Source organism: Pogona vitticeps, chromosome 1 (assembly GCF_051106095.1).
Source record: "Pogona vitticeps strain Pit_001003342236 chromosome 1, PviZW2.1, whole genome shotgun sequence".
NCBI lineage: Eukaryota > Metazoa > Chordata > Lepidosauria > Squamata > Agamidae > Pogona > Pogona vitticeps.
In genome coordinates, this window is record NC_135783.1 from 355,631,547 (window position 1) to 355,652,974 (window position 21,428).

The 21,428-nt window shown below is 45.6% G+C and overlaps 3 protein-coding genes across 8 annotated transcripts in view; all 3 read left to right on the forward strand.

The window, feature by feature from the left end:
• The window catches only part of LOC140706082 (uncharacterized), a 276,919-nt gene that overhangs the window by 64,378 nt on the left and 191,113 nt on the right, over positions 1–21,428 (forward strand). The gene's annotated exons all lie outside the window — the stretch shown is intronic.
• LOC110071163 (uncharacterized) overlaps positions 1–21,428 on the forward strand; it is a 107,322-nt gene that overhangs the window by 58,262 nt on the left and 27,632 nt on the right. The gene's annotated exons all lie outside the window — the stretch shown is intronic.
• LOC144586363 (uncharacterized) overlaps positions 1–21,428 on the forward strand; it is a 222,623-nt gene that overhangs the window by 10,082 nt on the left and 191,113 nt on the right. The window contains exons 3-4 of one of the 2 annotated variants that reach the window (XM_078384474.1): positions 5,531–8,779; positions 9,306–10,018. In XM_078384474.1, coding sequence (XP_078240600.1) covers positions 5,531–7,723 — 2,193 coding nt within the window. In that variant the 3' untranslated portion in view covers positions 7,724–8,779; positions 9,306–10,018. Of the gene's footprint in view, positions 1–5,530; positions 8,780–9,305; positions 10,019–21,428 lie in introns of those variants that run through there. The other variant, XM_078384471.1, reaches the window with a different exon arrangement.

The window sequence follows — 21,428 nt, forward strand, 5'->3', positions numbered from 1 at the left end:
GATGGTCTACTAGTAGCATTGGTATAAGGGGAGCTCGCTGTTTTCATTTTGGTTGAGTAAGTTGACATTCTTTGTATGTCTTACAACATTTCTCTATTTCAACATTTAATGAAGGCCACTAGAATCCTTGCTTTCATTTTTTGTGTTGCTAGGTGACCAGCCATAGGAATGTCATGTGCTAATTTCAATATAAATTTTCTCCATTTGAGAGGAACTATCAACTGTCTTACTCCTTCTGCATCTATTCTATATATAATATTCCTTAACAGACTTCAAATCCTACTTCCCCTAATTTAACAGTTCCTTCTTCTTTCCCCTGCTTCGAGAAGTTAATATGTAGTCATCTTGCTGCAAAAGCCTCATTTGTTCTCGCCAAGCTGCATCTAAAAATCCTTCCCATGGAAAGTTGGTACATTCACTTAGCATTCCTTCCTTCAATTTTATAATTTCAGGAGCTCCCACCCAATCTCTACCCAATAACATTTCTTTGGCTAGACTAGGTAGCATTCCCACTTTTTAATTTTCATTTCTTCCTGGCTATTTCCACCTCAGCCCAAGTTGTTCATTAAGATTTTACATCCCCATGAATACATCTAAGCATCACATTATCAGTGTTCCACTTAAACCCAAAACTGTTTTTTATTTTCTCAGAGCACATTACCATAGACTCTCGAGACTGAAGGATGCCTAGCAAGATGATTCTCTATCCATAACAGCATTTTATCAACTCTACATCCATGTCATGGATGTATCCTTTCTCTTCACCCTCCGAATAATAATCTCTGCAGACTTTGTCAATTCCCAGCATTGACCACTAACTGCTCTTTACCGGTTCTCAAGTCCAATAATCTAGGTGCATCACTTTTACTCTTCCTTTCTAACACTGTCCTCTCCCCCCCTTGTTATTCATTTTTGCTGAACCTTTAATTCAAATATTTGTTTCCTTCATTTATTTTCTATAAACTTAAGTACAATCTTTGGGGAAAATTTGAGAGGGAAAAGAAGCTAATATACTGTGATTTTGATGTATTTATTTATTTATTTATTTGATTGATTGATTGATTGATTGATTGATTGATTTCTATCCTGCCTATCTAATCAATTAAGATTACTCTAGGCGGCTTACAACCATAGAGCAGCAACAATATGAATTAAAAACAATTTTACAAAAGAAAAGTTGCAACAGATTAGGCGAGAACTAGGGAGTAGAAAGAGGGGAATCAGGAGCTGACAAAGGGGAAGGCCTGCCGATACATCAATGTTTTTAGTTGTTTTTTGAAGGTACCCAGTGAGGGAGCCACGCGAATGTCAGGGGGAAGGTTATTCCAGAGGCGAGGAGCCACCGCCGAGAAGGCCCTATTTCTTGTCTTTTCTTTCCGGGCCTCCCTCGGCGTTAGGCTCCTCAGCCTCACCTCCTGACTCGCGCGAGTGACACGGGTAGAACTTTGTGGAAGTAGGCGCTCCGCCAAGTAACAAGGCCCTAAGCCATTTAGGGCTTTATAAGTAAGCATCAACACTTTGAAGTCGATGCGGAAACGAATGGGCAGCCAATGCAGTGCGGCCAGAGTGGGCGAAATGTGTTGGTATTTTTTCGCACCACTAAGAAGTCTGGCCGCCGCATTCTGCACCACCTGTAGTTTCCGCAACAGCCTCAAAGGCAGCCCCACGTAGAGCGCATTACAGTGGTCTAATCTTGAGATTACGAGCGCATGTACCATAATAGGGCCGCAGCTGGGCTATCTGCCTAAGATGGTAAAAGGCGGTACGGACAACCGACGCCACCTGGGATTCCATGGTGAGCGCCGGGTCCAGATGGATCCCCAGGCTGCGAACCCCGTCCTTGGCGGGGAGGGTCACCCCCCCCAAAAGTGAGGGAGTTTCCCAAACCCCCGACTGTGGGGGTGCCCACCCTCAGTACCTCCATCTTGTCCGGGTTCAGCCTCAGCCCGTTCTCCTGCATCCATTGCAGTACGGTCCCCAGGCAGCGCTGGAGGAACAGAACGGCATCTCCTGTGGTAGGTGGAAAGGAGATGTACAGCTGAGTATCATCAGCATACTGATGACACCGAGCTCCACATCCCCTGATGACCCCACCCAGCGGCCTCATATAGATGTTAAACAGCATTGGGGGATAATCGACCCCTGTGGAACCCCACAGTTGAGGCTCCACGGGGCTGAGACACTCTCCCCAAGCTGTACTCTCTGGGGGCGGTCCTCCAGGAAGGAACGGAGCCAGGCCAATGCCAGGCCACCAATTCCCAACTCAGAGAGCCTCCCCAGGAAGGTTACCGTGGTCAATGGTATCAAAGGCCGCTGAGATATTGAGGAGGACCAACAGGGACACTTTTCCCCTGTCGGCCTCCCTCAATAGGTTATCGCACAGGGCGACCAATGCCGTTTCTGTCCCATGGCGCGGCCTGAAGCCCGACTGAAATGGATCCAGGGCATCTGTTTCATCCAGGTGCGCCTGAAGCTGGTCGGCCACCACCCTCTCAACCACCTTGCTTAGGAAAGAAACATTGGCGACGGGCCTATAGCTGCCAATCTCGTCCGCCGCCAAACTTGGTTTCTTCCTAATGGGCCTAATGAGTGTCTCTTTGAGGGCAGATGGGAATCTGCCCTCCAGGAGAGACCCATTTATTATTACAGTGGCCCATTCCATTGTTATCGGCCTGGCTGCTTTGATTAGCCAGGCCGGGCAAGGGTCAAGGGAGGAGGTGGTGGCCCGACAGCGATCAAGCGCCCTGGCCACAGTGTCAGGCGTGACTGGCTGAAAGGAATCAAGAATTACCGGGCAAGACAATGCGCTGGACATCTCAGCTCGACTCACTGTGTTCAAAAAAGAAGAGAGGTCCCGGCGGATGGCCTCCACTTTAGATTTTAAAAATGCTGCAAATTGGTCCAGTGAAAAACTAGGGGGAGGCCCATCACCTGGACCAATTCCGGATAGGTCGCGCACTATACGGAATAATTCCGCCTGCTGGTTGGACGCTTTGCTTATCCGGTTCGCGAAGTATGCTCGACTGGCAGCCTTTACCTTAGCCAGGTAAAGGTTAGTGGCGACCTTAACAGCTGTCCAATTATGATCCGTCGGATCCTTTCTCCATTTGCGCTCTAGCCGTCTCCTAATCCGCTTCAGTGCTCGAAGGTCCTGGTTAAACCAAGGCGCCAGGCGGGCTCTGCGTTGGAGAGGGCGCTTAGGTGCGATCATGTCTACAACCGTAGCCGCAGTGGCGAACCAGCTGACGGTCAGAGCTTCGACAGGAGCGCCAGCCAGGTCAGTCAGTACACCTCTCATGGCATCGTGGAATCCATTCGGATCCAGTAGCCTTCGAGGGCGGACCATAACAATAGGTCCCTGCTCCCTGCGAGGGGGGAGGGCCATGTTGAGGTTACATTTTATTAGGTGGTGATCCGACCATGACTGAGGGACCGACTCAAGGTCAGTCACCATCGGACCACTCTCACTCCAACTGGAGGAAAAAACCAGGTCAAGTGTATGGCTTCCCACGTGGGGGGGCCGATAACATGTTGGGACATGTTCAAGAAGGCCATGGTCTCCAAGAACTCAAGAGCTGGGCCGGAAATCTCTGCCTCCGCATGCACGTTGAAGTCCCCCATAACCAGCAGCTTCAGGGAAATCAACAGTGCTGCGGAGACAAAGTCCACCAGCTCCGGTAGGGAAATGGCTGGGTCGCGGGGAGCACGGTAACCCAGCAAGATCCCAATACTGTCCCTGGCCCCTATCGACACGTGGAGAGCCTCCAGACCTGGCTTTACCACCGAGGAGCGCCTAGTAACCTCGAGGATGGATTTGTAAACAATGGTGACTCCCCCCCGTCCCTCCAGTCTACCCTGGTGTTGGACAGCATAACCGGGCAGACAGATGAGTGCCGGGGCGGACCCCCCTCTCCGCCTATCCATGTTTCGGTTATGCATGCCAGGTCTGCATCCTCCTCCAGGATAAGGTCGTGGATTACCTGGGCCTTATTGGATGCAGACCTGGCATTCAACAACACCAGGCGTAGAGTGGAAGGCTGGCTGGTCTGGCTGCCTCGATACTGAGGGCTGGTCACGATCTCAGAACAATGTACAGCCTTCAGGCATCTGTTCATTGTTCTTCTTACACGAGTAGGGATCGTGCCAACGCCATATCTCCCTCTACCCGTGACCACGGAGATATTTTGGGGTCTCTCACTGGGGGGCAGGCCATCCATTCCATGTCAGAGGGGGAAGGGAGGGAGGGAGGGAGGGAGAACAGCAGGAAAGGAGGGGAAAAGGAGAAGAAAGAAAAAAGAAAATTAAAAACAAAATCAACTTAATACAACTAGGTCAGGTGACAAAGGAAAATTAACCATATACTATATGACAATACATAAAATAATATACAGTGGTGCCTCACACAACAATGTTAATTGGTTCCAAAAAAATCAACTTTGTGTGAAACATCGTTCTGTGAAACACCATTTCCCATAGGAATGAATTGAAAACCAGTTAATCCGTTCCAATTGGAACAGATTGCCGTCTTTAAGTGAAAAAACCCATAGGAAACATCGTTGAGTGAAACAATGTTTCCTCCATTGGAATGTATTGAAGCCGACTCAATACATTTCAATGGCTTTGCGAAATCCTTTTTCGCTCCTGTAAAAGTGCCTTACAGTGTTTGGAACAGGTTTTAAATGCTTGCAATCGTTAGCCCACCTCCTGAACCCTATGCAAACTTAATTTGATGTTGTTCTGAGTCGTCCTTAATTTTTGGTGATTTTTTGAATTTTCTCTCATTGGAATGTATTGAACTTTCCGTCCAATGCATTCCAATGAGAGAAAATTCAAAAAATCACCAAAAATTAATGAAGACTCAGAACAAAACCAAATTAAGTTTGCACATGTTTCACAAGGTACACTATGGAACCCAAGCATTTAAAACAGGTTTCAAACATTTTAAGACACTTTTAAATGAGCAAAAAGGGACATTGTTAAGTGAAATTCCCCCATAGAGAACATCGTTAAACGATGGGGGAAATTCCTCAAAAAAACCCATCGCTGTGTGAATTCATCGTTGTATGAAGCAATCGTTGTGCGAGGCACCACTGTACATAAAATAAGTAAGCATAATTTGAATACAATTAATAATATCAAAGTAAAAATAAAAACAAATACAAAAACAAAAACAGAACAAAAAATTACAAAATAAAAATATAGAAAATATAGAAAAAATAAATAGTAATAATAAATGAATTCTAACTACCGAATCCCAAACTAATTAACTAATTACTTATTTGGGTGTGCAAATGATCCTCCCTTCATGACTCCCCCCCCCCGCCCCAGAAAGTCCCTCAGTGAAGAGCCCTTCCAACCTCAAACCCACAGAAACAACCTCCGGTCCGGCCTCATCCCCACCCTGGTTCTCTATTGCCTATTTGGCTGTCCTTCCTTGCATCTCCGTGACTCAGGTGGAGCCTGAACACATCATTCCTTATTCCTGCAGATTTTGGAAGTGGTTGTTTCTCTTCTTTTTCTAATCTATCAGATGATGAACAGGAGAAGAAGAATTGTCCAGCAACATCTGGGGCAAACTGGGCAGGAACTCATCAAGCAAGAAAACAGAGAATTGGAAATCGGAAAAGGCAGAAATGGATTTCACATGAAAGGACTAACACAGAGGAGAAACCACGCCAATGCATGTCACCCCAATAGACATAAAAGAATTCATCCAGGGGAGAAACTGTATCCATGTATGAAATGCGGAAAGAGGTTCAGTCAGAACAAGAGCCTCTGCATACACCATAGAACTCACATTGAACGGAAATCATATGAATGCATGGAATGTGGAAAGAGTTTTAGTATCAGTGCTGTCCTTAGGTTACATCAAAGGACTCACACTGGGGAGAAATCTTATAAATGCATGGAATGTGGAAAGAGCTTTAGTTGCAGTAGCAACCTTAGGTCACATCAAAGAACTCACACTGGTGAGAAACCACATAAATGCATGGACTGTGGAAAGTGCTTTAGTTGGAGTAGTAACCTTAGGTCACATCAAAGAACTCACACTGGGGAAAAACCATATAAATGTATGGAATGTGGAAAGTGCTTTCGTCAGAATGGAAACCTTAGGTTACATCAAATGACCCACACTGGGGAAAAACCACATAAATGCATGGAATGTGGAAAGAGTTTTATTCGTAGTTGTCACCTTAGGTTCCATCGAAGGACCCACACTGGGGAAAAACCACATAAATGCATGGAATGTGGAAAGAGTTTTATTCGTAGTTGTCACCTTAGGTTCCATCAAAGGACCCACACTGGGGAGAAACCACATAAATGTATGGAATGTGGAAAGAGCTTTAGTACGAGTGGTTACCTTAGGTCGCATCAAAGAACTCACACTGGAGAGAAGCCACATAAATGCATGGAATGTGGAAAGAGCTTTAGTCAGAGTGGTGCCCTTAAGTTACATCAACGGACCCACACTGGAGAGAAACCACATAAATGCATGGACTGTGGAAAGAACTTCAGTAGGAGTGCCGAACTTAGGTTACATCAAAGGACCCACACTGGGGAGAAACCACATCAATGCATGGAATGTGGCAAGTGCTTTAGTTCTAATTCTCAAACTAGGTTACATCAAAGGACCCACACTAGGGAGAAACCATATAAATGCATGGAATGTGGCAAGGCCTTTAATCGGAGTGCTTGCCTTAAGTTACATCAAAGGACTCATAGTGGGGAGAAACCACATAAATGCGTGGAATGTGGAATGAGCTTTCGTTTTACTGGTAACCTTAGGTTACATGAAAGCACCCACACTGGGGAGAAACCACATGAATGCATGGAATGTGGCAAGTGCTTTAATCACAGTAGTAATCTTAGGTCTCATCAAAGGACCCATACTGGGGAGAAACCGCATAAATGCATGGTATGTGGAAAGAGGTTTAGTCAGTCTGGACACTTAAAGATACATCAAAGGACCCACACTGGGGAGAAACCACATAAATGCATGGATTGTGGCAAGAGCTTTAGCTGCAGTGGTAGCCTTAGGTTACATTCAAGGACTCACACTGGGGAGAAACCACATAAATGCATGGAATGTGGAAAGAGCTTTAGTACAAGTGGTAACCTTAGGGTACATCAAAGGACCCACACTGGGGAGAATCCATATAAATGTATGGAATGTGGAAAGAGCTTTAAACAGAGTGGTACACTTAGGTCTCATCAAAGGACTCACACTGGGGAGAAACCACATAAATGCTGGGAATGTGGAAAGAGGTTTTATCAGAGTGGTAGCCTTAGGTCACATGAAAGAACTCACACTGGAGAGAAACCACATAAATGCATGGAATGTGGAAACAGCTTTAGTCACAGTGGTACCCTTAAGTTACATCAAAGGACCCACACTGGGGAGAAGCCGCATAAATGCATGGAATGTGGAAAGAGCTTTAGGTGCAATAGTAACCTTATGTCACATCAAAGGACTCACACTGGCGAGAAACCACATAAATGCATGGAATGTGGAAAGAGCTTTAGTAGGAGTGGTGACCTTAGGTTACATCAAAGGACCCACACTGGGGAGAAACCACATAAATGCTGGGTATGTGGAAAGAGTTTCAGTCAGGGTGTACACTTAAGATTACATCAAAGTGCCCACACTGCGAAGAAACAACAAAGGTATGGAATGTGGAAAGAGCTTTACTCAGAGTTTTACCTTTCAGTTACATGTGAATGAGTTTTATTCGGAGCTCCTGATAAGTTAAGAAGGCATAACGAGCTCATTGATTTTTTTGCTGGTTTCTATGGGAAAGAAGAAACAACAAAATGCTGATGTAATGCAAAGCACAAAGAAAAATTGAGTGCATTTTGAAGTACCACTTGTGTTTTTTATCATTAATTAACAGATATATATTATAAAATAGATGCGTAACCCTGTGCAAAGAAAATGAGAATAAGCATATGTGTAATTGAAGCTTTTACAAAATCGTGCTGCTTATATACCGCCCCATTGTGCTTCAAGCACTCTCTGGGTGGTTTACAAGTTAGTTATGCAGGCTACACATTGCCCCCCCACCAGCGAGCTGGGTACTCATTTCACCAACCTTGGAAATATAAAAGGCTGAGTCAACCTTGTGCTGGCTACCTGCGATTTGAACCCCAGGTCATGAGCACAGTTTTGGCTGCGGTACAGCGGTTTAGCCAAAGGATGGAAGTTCTAAGTCTAACTGATAGAATAAAAGCAAGTTGTGAAGAGAGTAAAGCTGTTGTTTGTTTTATAAAGCTCTAACCTCCAAAATAATAATAGTATTTGATATTTAAAGTGGGTACCAATGTATTTTTATTCTCTGTTTTTTTATGAACCAAAATATATATACAGTATTCTGTAATATTTATGAAGAACTCAACATTTCTGTGCTATTGTATTGAGAGTATACTGCTTTGTAATGGCAGGGATTGTTGGACAGAGTGGTAATTTTGGTTTTCCAAGCTCTGGTCTCTTCGGGCCTTGGACTGCACTGGGTTGGAGGTGACCAAATCCTTTGATCCTTAACACCTGATCTTCTCAGAGGTTTGGAAAACTCAAGCCTTGGTTTTGCTGACTGGTGCAGAACTGAGGAACATAAATATTGGGAGAGATCTCACACAGTGTTATGAGAAAGGAATGGAGAAGCGTAGAGTTTTGGTTTCATGGAGTACAACAATGGAACTGATGCCGGGTGAAAGTCCTTGGAAGAGCGGAAAGATTACCAGAATGGAGTGACAGCCAGCAATGGATTTTACACACGGCTCGGTGAGGACAATATTTTCTCTGTGTTAACAATACGCTTAAAGCCAAATCGTGCTTTTTTGCTGTGTTCATTTTTAAAGTTTAAATACTTTTGCATGTCTTTCATTAATAATTTTATCAGTGTTTTCCCAGAAAGTTTGAAGTGTTCTGGAGATGTATTCCTTTTCTTTCTAGATTATGAGCTCCAGTGTTTTAATCTGTTTGTATTTTAGATTCAAACACACCTTAAATTTTCTTTGTTATTTTTGTTCGCAAGTCAAAGCAAAATTTTGCAAATGGAGCCGTTTGTAAATTGAAATGTTTGTAAGTAGAGATGTTTGTAAGTCGAGATACCACTGTATTTGCATAAGAGTATGATGTTTGTATTTGAAGATCTGTACCAACAGTTTTTTCTCACTCCTAAGATTGCCTTACATATTTTTTATATTTAGTATATTTACGTGTGGAGTCTAGAAATGATGTAAATGAATGAATTTGTGGAGAATTAACAAGTTTTTGAATTGCAATAATGAAAATACTTCTCATGCAGGGGTGCAGGAGAAAAAAGAAAGGAATAAGACAGGAGGAGGGAAGAGAAATATATCTTGGGGAACAATCAAGAATGGAGAACTTGATGATACCTCCTGAGAGGCAGAAACAATTTGGAGAGAAGTAAGACTGGAGAAACCCTACTATTGGGCATAGAAAGAAGTGAAAAAGTGGAAAGATCAAGGAGGAGAGAGACTTGTTTTTTCTTCTCTCCACTCCGTCACATCTGGGACAGTTTTTAAAGAAATGTCCAGTACTATTACAGTTATAGCACTTCACAGTCAAAACTTTCTGCTGGTTTGCTGTGACATTATCATTCACGAACCATCTTGGTTTGCAATGATTAACGATCTTCTCTGCCACTTTATAATGTCTCCTTTCCTCTTCCTCAAAAGTCGTCCAGAAATAAATTGCACATGCAAATTCTCCTCTGCCATGTTTTCTAAGCTGATAATCAGGTTATCCCAGCTTTCATCAAGACTGCTCAGGATCACGAAGCACTGGTGTGACTGCGTTCATTCCATCCCTCATTTCTGTAGCTGGAGAAATGCCCACCTGCCAAAACTCTCGGCTTGTCTTAGGATTCCTTACATAAATCAACTGTGAATCTTCCAATCACAGTATTATCGTGGCTCCTTCCTTATCATCACGTGCATGTTCTTCCTCTTCTGCAACATCAGGACAATTTGGAATGTACTGCCACAGAGACTCTCTCGTCAAAACATCTTCATCTTTGGAGACCAAGATATATAATTTGTTTGTTTGTTTGTTTGTTTGTTTGTTTATTTATTTATTTTACCCTATTTATACCCCGCGTAGCTGGTCAATATGACCACTCTCTTTAAATGTCATTTAAGTGTCATTTAAATGCAACATAGGTAAAGCACTATCTTGCTGCATTCTGGAACTCGCTGTTTTAGTCTGCTACACATCCTCTGATGTCTATTTACAGATATACAGAGAGCATAGACATTCAACTGGCAGTATAATATGATATGATACAACATGTAGTCATCTGATTTACAGCAGGTAAGATGTCTCCTTTACACATACAGTGGTGCCCTACTAGGCTCTTACCCGTCAAAGTCACTTGATGACATTTTGCGATTGCAAAATGATGGTTCCAATGGAGGAAAACCCGTTGATTAGGAACCTGATTTTCTGGCTCTTCAAAATGGCTTCCCTCCTTTCTCAAAATGCCTGCTTTCCAGTTCTGCAAAATGGCTTCCCTGCCTTCTCAAAATAGCTGCTTTCCTACTCCGCAAAATGGCTTCACTCCCTTCTCAAAATAGCTTCCCTCCCTTCTCAAAATGGCTGCTTTCCAGGCAGAAGCTTCGCATTACAGCAATTTTTAACAGCTGAGCGGCGGTTCTCTATGGGCAGTCTTTGCTTGACATTGAGGTATTTCCCCCATTGGAACACATTGACCAGTTTTCAGCTCATTTCAATGAGGATTTCTTTTCGCTTGACGACGATTTTGCTTAATAGCGATTTTACTGGGACGCATTATCATCATCAAGCGGGGCACCACTGTACTTTATACATTCTTGGGACCAATCCCAAAACACCTTACATCATTTTTCACTTACATCATGTTACATCATTTCTCTAGCTGTACAACATCAGTGTGGGAATGAAGGCTCAGCTCCCATAGGCTACCCCCTACATCTGCCGAGAGGAGCCGTTTCCTGACTGGCAAAACTTGGCAAAGCAGGTGGCAGCATAGTGGCCTTGAATACTGCAGAAAAAGCCCTTTGTCACGACGGCATTGCTTCTTAGCAGGGGTTAAGTGGCGAAGATCCTCCAGCATAGGCACTGGTGGTGGGGAAGGCCCACAGCATGATGGCAGCTGTTCTCAAACCAAGACTCGTGGCGCTCACGGTCCCGCTCAGCCAACCAAGTATCTATGTTAATACAGAGGGAAATGGATGGTGGTCGGTGCAGCAACATGGGCTAGCTCATCCTTAAGAGCAGCATTCAAGCTAGCCAAGAAATAGAAATGCTGTGCCGCTTCCATTCAGGCAGTATCAGCTGCAGGGCAGCGAAACTCAGCTGCAGAGTCAGCCACGGATGGGCAGCTCTGTCTTAGTGTTTGCACAGCCAACTCTGCAGCCGAATGCTGCCAGTTAGCATCCCCAAACATCTGCTCAAGGGTCTGTAAAAACAGAGTCAGACCTCCCACTGAGGTGTGGGCTGATTGCAGCAGAGGAGACACCCAGGCTAATGACAATCAATTGACCATCAGTGCCACCTTGCTTTATTCACTAGGATAGGCATCAGGACACATATGAAAAAGAAGCCAGCCTTGGTGAATAAAACCCCTTAACTCCTTGCAAAAGAAAAGAAAAAAACAGGTTGGCAAAGAGGGGGCTGGACTTGTGGTGAAAAGTGTAGACACAGCAACCTGGGAACGCAGAATGCAGAGCTTGGATGACAAGGCTTTCATCCGTGGACAGGATGACCTGGTTGGGGTGGGCGTAGCCTCAGGAAACTGCCAGGGTTCAGTAGAGAAAAGACCAGGACCCAGCCCAGAGCAAGACCACAGGAACAAGGTAGAAACAACCCCACAGCCCAAGCAGAGATGAACCTGTTGGGGTTTTCAGTCCAAACAGTAGTCGAACGGAACGATGATACGAGTCGTGGTCAGAAAGTCTAGGAATCCAAGCCCAGGAGAACCGTATCAAGGCAGCAGGGTCCAGAGATGCCAGGAGTGGCAAGGGAGGAACCACCAGGCAAAGCAGGGACCACAAGACTGCCAGGCAAGACTGCCAGGCAAGGCATGGTTGGAATAACACCACAACATGGTCTGAGACCTTCCTTGCTGAGGCAGAGGTCTGCAGGGAAGGCTCCAACCCCTGGAGGGACCTTGGACCTCAAACAGCGAGGCTAGCTTTTGCACACCACCTGGGATATCATGAGACGGAATACTGCCTCATAACTCACCAGGAGGAGGGAAAGCCGGGCTCCTTAAGGAGCTTTACCCTCTAGGGCTGCCCTCTTCAGCCAGGGCTTCGGCTACAGCACATGACACCTTCTAGGCCTAACACAGGAGAATGGTTCGAGGGTGGTCACCTGAATAGGAAACTAGCATCTGCACACATTACCCACCAAGGCACGAGGCAGTTGGTTCAACCCCATCTGCCTTGCCTTTAACTCCAGGGGCTTTTGTGACAAAAACACCATGCAAGTTCAGGCACAAATGCCTTACCTGTGGGGGACAACATGTGACTTCCTCTTAGAACAGGTGTCTGGCGATAAGACAAAAATGCAGGGTGCACCAGGAAACCAAACAAAGGTGGGGACAACCCTGGAAAAGGGGCCGATCCCAATTGGGGTCCAGGTTTTGGAGTACTGGTTGAGGTCTTATCCTCGCAAAGAGGATGCTAGGTATTTATTGGAGGGATTTAATTACGGGTTTGGAATTGCAGCTTTGGGGGAACAGAAGGTGTTCATTGCACAAAACCTCCGGTTATTGGGCATGGAGAGCCTTGTTCAGCAAAAAATTGATAAGGAAGTAAGGGAGGGTCAGCAAGGCGTGAACAGGGAAGTATGCAGAGGCATCTGCAGAGGCCTTGGATCGGTGCTAGGTCACCGCAGGATCAAGGTGGAGAAGCCCGACCTGTTCAGAAGTGATGGCATTCATCTTTCGGATACAGGTTTGGAGGACATTTGAGGGGGCCTGTTTGCTGAGCTTGAAGGGCTCTGTGGCGGGCATGCGACATAGCTGAGCTAGTCCCTATGCTGTGGCAGGTAGTGTGCCCGGAAGCAACAGGTATTTCTGGTGGGTCGGTCTTTAATTTCAAGTAAGCCAACAGCACATCCAACCTCCCAGCACTGTGGATGGTGCAATTACAGTGTCTGAGGCAGGAAGATGCACTGGGCCACTTCCTGACCAACAGCCCTTTATTTAAAAAGGCTTGAGGTCTGGGAGTGTTTAATAGTGGCTTCATTGTGCCTGTTACATAAACTGGTGGCAGCAGTGGGATATGTGTTTGATCCAGTAACGCCTTGGAGTAGAAAGATGCCCAGAAAAGATCTTTAGTCAGGGAATCTGAGTGGAAAGAGTGGGTAACTTCCTAGGGCTTTTTCAAGGGGAAAAAGTCTAGTGGGAAGGCTCTGAAACTCAGATTGGGGTGGCTAAGATAGGGACAGGCTCTGTGGAAACCATTTCTGGAAAGCAGAATCTGTGACCGGTTGACTAGCTTGTCCTCAGCTCAAGGGATAGAGTTCTGAGGGGACAAAGTGAAGGCCAAGGGCAGATAAGCTGAGTGGGCTCAAGTCAGCTAAAACTGGGAAAGGTTGAAGCTGTTATTTTGGGTTATTTGGTGCCTGAGGCAGGGAGAGAAACTCTGGTGAAAGGCCTGGCTGGAAGACAGAGGCCTAGACACAGTAGCTTTCCAGTTGATGAGTGCTGGGGAAGCAACTTTATAACACAGACTCTCACTGAAGGAAAAAATAGTGTACTTTTTAAATTTGAGGCTTGAAAATTGAATAAAAAGCCTGAATAAAGAAACATGCCTTCCACAAGAGGAAAGAAATCTGAAAAAGTGGCTATTGAGATGGCACTTGGGTCAGATAAAGAAAATGGGGAATCTGAGGAAGAAATTACCTCAAATCAAGAAATGGAGACCTCAAGGGGTGAGGAATCAATAGAATTCAGAAAGTGGAAATTGGAGCAAGCTCAAGTACATGAATTCAGGTTGAAACAAATGGAGATGGAAATTAGACAGAGAGAAATAGAGCTAGAAATGAAGGCCAAAGCTGAGGAGAGACAGCAGAATTTAGAACTAGAAAAGGAGAGAATGGCATTTAAAATTAGAAGGCTAGAGCTGGCAGCTCAAGCTAATAATAACAACAACAATGGCCGATCTAATTCTGAGGAGAGACATTTGTCCAAGGGAGACCTTAAAAGATTCCCAGTATTTAGAAAGGGGGATGACCCTGAAACTTTTATGATAATGTTTGAGTGAGCGTGTGAAGATTTTGAAGTGAGGGGATCTGAACGCATGATGGTGATGAGGTCTCAAATTAGTGGAGGTCTAGCAGAGATTTATGCAGATATGCCATTGGAATTAATAAAAAATTATGATGAGTATAAAAAGTTAGTTTTTGCTCCATATGGCATCAATGCTGAGCATTTGAGACAGAGGTTCAGGGCTCTGACAAAGAAACCCGAAGAGTCTTACTCTCTGTTAGAGGCAAACTTGACCAGATATCTGGACAAATGGCTCCAACAGGAGAGAGTTGAGACAGCACAGGATATTAAAAACATCATTGGTCTTGCAGTTTTATTCACTCCTACCTGGAGAACTGAGTTATCTAGTAAGGGACAAGAAACCCAGAAATCTGCAAGAGGCGGGACAGGCTGCTGATTTTATTTCCCAGATTAGAAAACCAAGCTTTTCTGAGGGAAAAGTTATGAAGAAAGTGTGGGAGGACACAAATAACAATCCCAGAGGGCAGTTTAAGAAGCAACAGAAGATAGGTGGCCATTTGGTAGGCAAGCCCTAAGATCATAACCAGATCAGAAACCAGAATTTGGAGGGGAAAGGAGTTAAGAGCTCTGTTAATGATCAAATGAACTTTAGAATTTGTTTTCGTTGTGGGGAAAAGGGCCACATTTCAACTCAGTGTGGTAAAAACAGAGATGTTGAGCTACAATAAGGAAATTTACCTAAGCCTAAAGCTGTATACTGTGTGCAGCAGGACCAAGTTACCACTCAGAGGGAGGAGTTAGGCGCCATGGCAACCCAGGCTGAGCTTCATACACAAGCTGAAAACGGAGAAACAGATCTTCCTGTGGCAGAAATTCTGCATTGTTACCTGATTAAAACGAACCAGGAGCTATTTAAAACTTCTGGGGACAGTATTTATGTTGATAGCAATAAATATATGGTTCTGAAGGACTCATGCTCTCAAGTAACCTTATGTCATCCTGATATTGTCCCTCAGGAATACATTTTCAAAGAGGAAAGCATGGCTGTTAAAGGGATTGGAGAAGCAGCTGTTATTCTGCCAGTCACTGAAATTTAGGTTAGGCATCCTTCAGTCTCGAAAGACTATGGTAACATGCTCTGTATGGAGAACTTGGAACAGCGTCTAGTGTGGTTGAGGAGGCCAATTAGAGAGTTACAATCTCTTCCACACTGAAGACAAATCCAATCTGTCTCCTGTCCAGCTCCCTGGTTTTGCTGCTTTTGTGACTTCCTCTTTGCCTCGGCCTGCTGGACAAGGGTCTCTTCAAATTGCCATTCCCACAGGAGGTTGTGTCTGGAGTTGCCATTCCCACAGGAGGTTGTGTCTGGAGATGGCCAGGTAAATTCCATGGGTATTTTGCAGGGGGGTTGTTTCTTTTTCTGGGCCTCCTCTTTGTTCCTTTTAATCACATGGCCCAGGAGGCAGGGCCTTGTGTTTTGAATTGGGTTGCTCCTGGAGTCTGTTGCCATTCCCACAGGAGGTTGTGTCTGGAGATGGCCAGGTAAATTCCATGGGTATTTTGCAGGGGGGGTGTTTCTTTTTCTGGACCTCGTCTTTCTTCCCTTTAATCACATGGCCCAGGAAGGCAGGGTCTTGTGTTTTGAATTGGGTTGCTCCTGGACCGCGCGCTGTTAGCAGCAGCAACAACAACAAATACTCCCAAGGGCGGGAGTATACTTTTAAACGTCAGATCATACTTCAATAGTATTAGAGAGCAGGCTGGGTAGGTGGGGCTCGTCAGCCCTGGAAGGCAGCCCATCTAGGAGAAGGAAAACTCTGATTTTAAACCTCCACTGCCTTGTGGCTATATCTGCTTATGGAAAAGGCTTCAGGAGATAACCTCGAGGAAAAATCTGGAGCCGGGTCGAACTTGGTGGAAGTAGGCGTGAAAGTGAAAGACAAATTCTATGATGATCTGGCAGCTACTATCCAAAAAGTCCCTGAAAGAGAGGCACTTTTCATTCTTGGAAACTTTAACGCTAGAGTTGGTGCTGATCATAATTCTTGGCCCACTTGTCTAAGCCGTTTTGGCATTGGAAAGATGAATGAAAATGGCCAACACTTGCTGGAGTTTTGCTGCTCTTATGGTCTTTGTGCCGGCAACACATTCTTTAATACGAAGTTGCAACAGAGAGTTTCCTGGAGACATCCAAGATCCAAGCATTGGCATCAGCTCGATCTAATCCTCACTAGAAGTTCTAGCCTTCCCAGCATTACGATCACACGCAGTTACCAGAGTGCTGATTGTGATACTGATCACTCCCTGGTGTGTAGTAGAGTAAAACTGCAAACAAAGAGAGTATACCACATGAAAAAGGAAGGAAGACCACGTATTGACATCAGCAAGACTCGTGATCAAAGAAAAGTGAAGGAATTTGCCCAAGCACTTGTGGAAGCCCTTCCAGGTCCGGCTAATGCAAATGCACCTGAACGTTGGGAACACTTCAAGAACAGTGTCTATAACACTGCCTTGTGTACCTTTGGCAAGAAGACCAGAAAGATGGCTGACTGGTTCAAAGCCCACTCAGAGGAGCTAATGCCAGCCATCGAGGATAAGAGAAGAGCTCTAGCAGCATACAAAGCTTGTCCTAGCGAGTACAACTTGCAAGCTCTTCGAGCTGCTCATAGCCAAGTCCAACAGGCTGCCAGGAGATGCTCCAATGATTATTGGCTTCAGCTCTGCTCCCAGATCCAGATAGCAGCAGACACAGGTAACACCAAAGGAATGTATGACGGTATCAAGCAGGCCTTGGGTCCAATACAGAAGAAATCTGCTCCCTTGAAGTCTGCTACAGGTGTGATCATCCAGGACCGAGCACAGCAGATGGAACGCTGGGAGCAGCAATACTCTGAGCTATATTCCAGAGAGAATGTAGTAACTGAAGATGCATTAAATAACATTGAGTGCCTGCCTGTCTTGGAAGAGCTGGACAGTGAACCAACTTTAGCAGAAATGAAAGCAGCCTTGGATTCCCTCACCTCCGGCAAGGCACCTGGAAGGGACAGCATCCCTGTTGAAGTGCTGTAATGCGGTAAGGAGATCATCACCACTGAACTGTATGAAGTCTTCTGTCTCTGCTGGAGGGAAGGTGGAGTACCAGAGGACATGAAGGATGCAAACATTGTCACATTGTACAAGAACAAAGGAGACAGGGGTGACTGTAATAACTACCGTGGCATCTCTTTTCTTAGTGTTGTAGGGAAGCTCCTTGCCCGTGTTGTGCTGAAAAGGCTCCAGGTGCTTGCAGACAGAGTCTATCCAGAATCACAGTGTGGATTTCGAGCTAATAGATCCACCACTGACATGGTATTCTCCCTCCGACAGTTGCAGGAGAAATGCAGGGAACAACAACAGCCACTCTTAGTGGCCTTCATAGACCTTACAAGAGCATTTGACTTGGTTAGCAGGGATGGCCTTTTCAAAATACTTCCCAAGATTGGATGTCCACCTCGTCTCCTTAACATCATCAGGTCCTTCCACGATGGAATGAAAGGCACTGTAGTTTTTGACAGCTCAACATCTGATCCCTTTGACATCCGGAGTGGAATGAAACAGGGCTGTGTCCTCGCACCAACACTTTTTGGGATCTTTCCTGCTGTCATGCTGAAGCATGCCTTTGGAACTGCAACAGAAGGTGTCTATCTCTGGAGTAGATCAGATGGAAAGCTTTTTAATCTCTCTAGATTGAAAGCAAAGACCAAAGTCCAACTGAAATGCATGCGGGACTTCCTATTCGCAGATGATGCAGCCATTGTTGCCCACTCTGCTGAAGACCTCCAACAACTCATGAATCATTTCAGCAAGGCCTGCCAAGACTTTGGACTAACAATCAGCCTGAAGAAAACACAAGTCATGGGCCAGGGTGTGGACTCGCCTCCCTCTATTACCATCTCCACACAAGAATTGGAGGTTGTTCATGACTTTGTGTACCTTGGCTCAGCCATCTCTGACACCCTCTCTCTAGATGTTGAGCTGGATAAATGCATTGGCAAAGCAGCTACCATGTTTTCTAGACTCACAAAGAGAGTATGGCTCAAAAAGAAGCTGACAACACATACCAAGATCCAGGTCTATAGAGCCTGTGTCCTGAGCACACTGCTGTACTGCAGTGAGTCCTGGACACTTTGTGCCCGGCAGGAGAGGAAGCTGAACACCTTCCATATGCGTTGCCTCCAACGGATTTTTGGTATCACCTGGCAGGACAGAGTTCCAAATAGAGTAGTCCTAGAATGAGCTGGAATTTTCAGCATGCATACATTACTGAAACAGCAACGTCTACAATGGCTTGGGCACGTCGTGAGAATGGCTGATGGTCGGATTCCAAAGGATTTCCTGTATGGAGAATTAGTGCAGGGAAATTGCCCCAGAGGGAGACCACAGCTGCAATACAAGGATATCAGCAAGCGGGATCAGAAGGCCTTAGGAATAGACTTCAACAGATGGGAAACTCTGACCTGTGAGCGTTCAGCCTGGATGCAGGCATTACAGTCACTAAAATACCCATCAGATATCAAGGGTGGGAAGGAAAATGGAGGGCTGGGGTAACTGCGCAATTGCCAGTGGCGGTTTTGATTGGGACTGAGCTCTCGGAGCATGTGAAGAGAGTTTTAGTACTGACTCATTACCAAAATGAAAATGAAGGGAGAGCTGAGGAAGAAAATGAAAGTCCTATAGAGATAATGACAGACAATAGTGACCCAGCTGAGTTAATACAGCTTAGTAATCCCCAAAGCAATACATTTACTCAGGAACAAAAGGCAGATTCCATGCTGAAACACTGCTTTGAGAACATTTCTGAATTTATTTATTTTTTTTTATTCATTTGATTTTTACTCCGCCCCTCTAGACCATGTCTATTCGGGGCGGCTTACAAAATAAAACAAAACAGTATAAAAATATATAAAATCATAAAATTACAAATTTCAATTTAAAACAATTAATTTAAAGAGAGGATTACCAAGATGGAAGAGCCAAAAGAGAGAGAGAGAGAGAGAGAGAGAGAGAGAGAATTAATTGACTGGAGGGAAGGCCTTCTTGAATAACCAAGTTTTTAACTGGCTTTTAAAAACACCCAGCGAGGGTGCCAGCCGAATTTCTGTTGGAAGGGCGTTCCACAGCCGAGGAAGAACCATTAACCCCTGAAAGACCTGAAAGGTTCCTTATAGAGAAGGACTTATTATACAGAGAGTTCTTAGTGAATCCCAGGAAAGGAGGGGGAAATCCTCAGAAGCAGTTAGTGGTTCCTTTAAATTATCGTCAGAAAATAAGAGAAAGGGAACACTCAGACGTATTTCCTACTCATTTAGGCATTACCAAAACTAAACAAAGAATATCACAGAATTTTTGCTGGCCTGAAATGGGGAAGCAGATAAAAGATTTCTGTCAGAAGTGTGATGTGTGTCAAAGGCAGGGGACTAAGACAATAAGACTAAAGCAAAGCTATGCCCTTTACCAATTATTTCTATCCCGTTCCAACGCATTGGTCTGGATATTATAGGACCATTGCCCAGAATCACCCAAAGGGGGAAAAATTTATTTTAACCATTATTGATTACGCCACATGGTACCCTGAGGCCATTCCTCTGAGAAATATTGAGACTCATACTGTGGCTGATGCCTTGCTTAGTTATATGAGCCGTATGGGGTTTGCGTCGAAAATAGTAACTGACTTAGGATCATCTTTTACATCAAAGCTCATGCAGAGATTGTGGCAACGGTGTGGAATTAAACATTTAACTTCCACCCCCTATCACCCGCAAGCTAATGGCCTTGTGGAGAAATTCAATGGAACTCTCATGCACATGATTAGGGCCTACTCTGCAGAGAATCTTACAATTGGGATCAGAAATTACAACTTCTGTTATATGCTTATGGGTTTGTACCCCAAGAAAGCAGTGTTGAGTCCTTTTGAGTTGTTGTTTGGGAGAAAAGTAAGGGGACACCTTGACTTACTCAAACAAAGTTTGGAAAAATTACAAGGATCTGATCCTGAGAATGTGATTTCATATTTAGACAACCTGATAAACACTTTAAAAAGAAATTTAGAGCTGGCTGCTGTAAATTTACAGGACCAGCAAAAGAAACAAAAAGTCTGGTATGATAAGAAAGCCAGAGAAAGAAATTTCAATCCTGGAGAAGAGCTGCTAGTGCTATGATATGCGCTCTTACCTTAGTACAGTGGTGCCTCGTATAACGAGTGCCCCGTTTAACGACAAATCAGCATACCGATGCGGATTTTGCGATCGGAAAAGCGATCGCATACCAATGTTGCCTATGGGGAAAAATCGCTTTGCGATGTTTTACCCATAGGCACCATTTTCCCCCAGCTGAGCGGCGGGAGCCTCCCAAGGAGCGCTCCTGCAGCTCAGCTGGGGGAAAATGCCTGCAGTGGCCTCGGAACGACCCTTCTGAAGGTTCCTTCAGAGGCCACCGATGGGATTCCCCTTCCCCGCGGTCGGCTTCCCCAGCCATGGTCGGACTGTCAGGAGTCCGACCATGCCTGGGGTAGTCGGCCGCGGGTGGGATCCAAGCTGCGGGGAGGGGGGTGGAAGGCATGGACGGGCTCTTCGGCAACTGCCGAGGCTCGGATCCAAGCCTCGGTGGCTGCCGAAAACCCCATTCATGCCTCCGATCCTCTCCCCACGGCTTGGATCCCAGCCGTGGGGGGAGGGTTGGAATCATAGCCGTACTTCAGTCGGCTAAGAGGCCAGCGATCGGGCAGGAGGAGGTGGGAAGTTTCCCCCAACCCCTCCTGAGCGAACACTGGGTTTTCAGCCGGCTAAGAGGCCGGCGATCAGGCAGGAGGTGGTGGGGGAATCTTCCCACCTCCTCCTGCCCGATCGCCGGCCTCTTAGCCAGCTGAAGTCCAGCTATGCCTCCGATCCTCTCCCCACGGCTTGGATCCAAGCCGCGGGAGGGGGGTGGAAGGCATGGCCGGGCTCTTCGGCAACTGCCGAGGCTCGGATCCAAGCCTCGGCGGCTACCGAAGAACCCATCCATGCCTCCGATCCTCTCCCCACGGCTTGGATCCAAGCCGCGGGGAGGGGGGTGGAAGGCATGGCCGGGCTCTTCGGCAACTGCCGAGGCTCGGATCCCCCCGCTCTCCCACCCTGCGAGTCCGATCCAAGCCGCGGGGGGAAGGTGGGG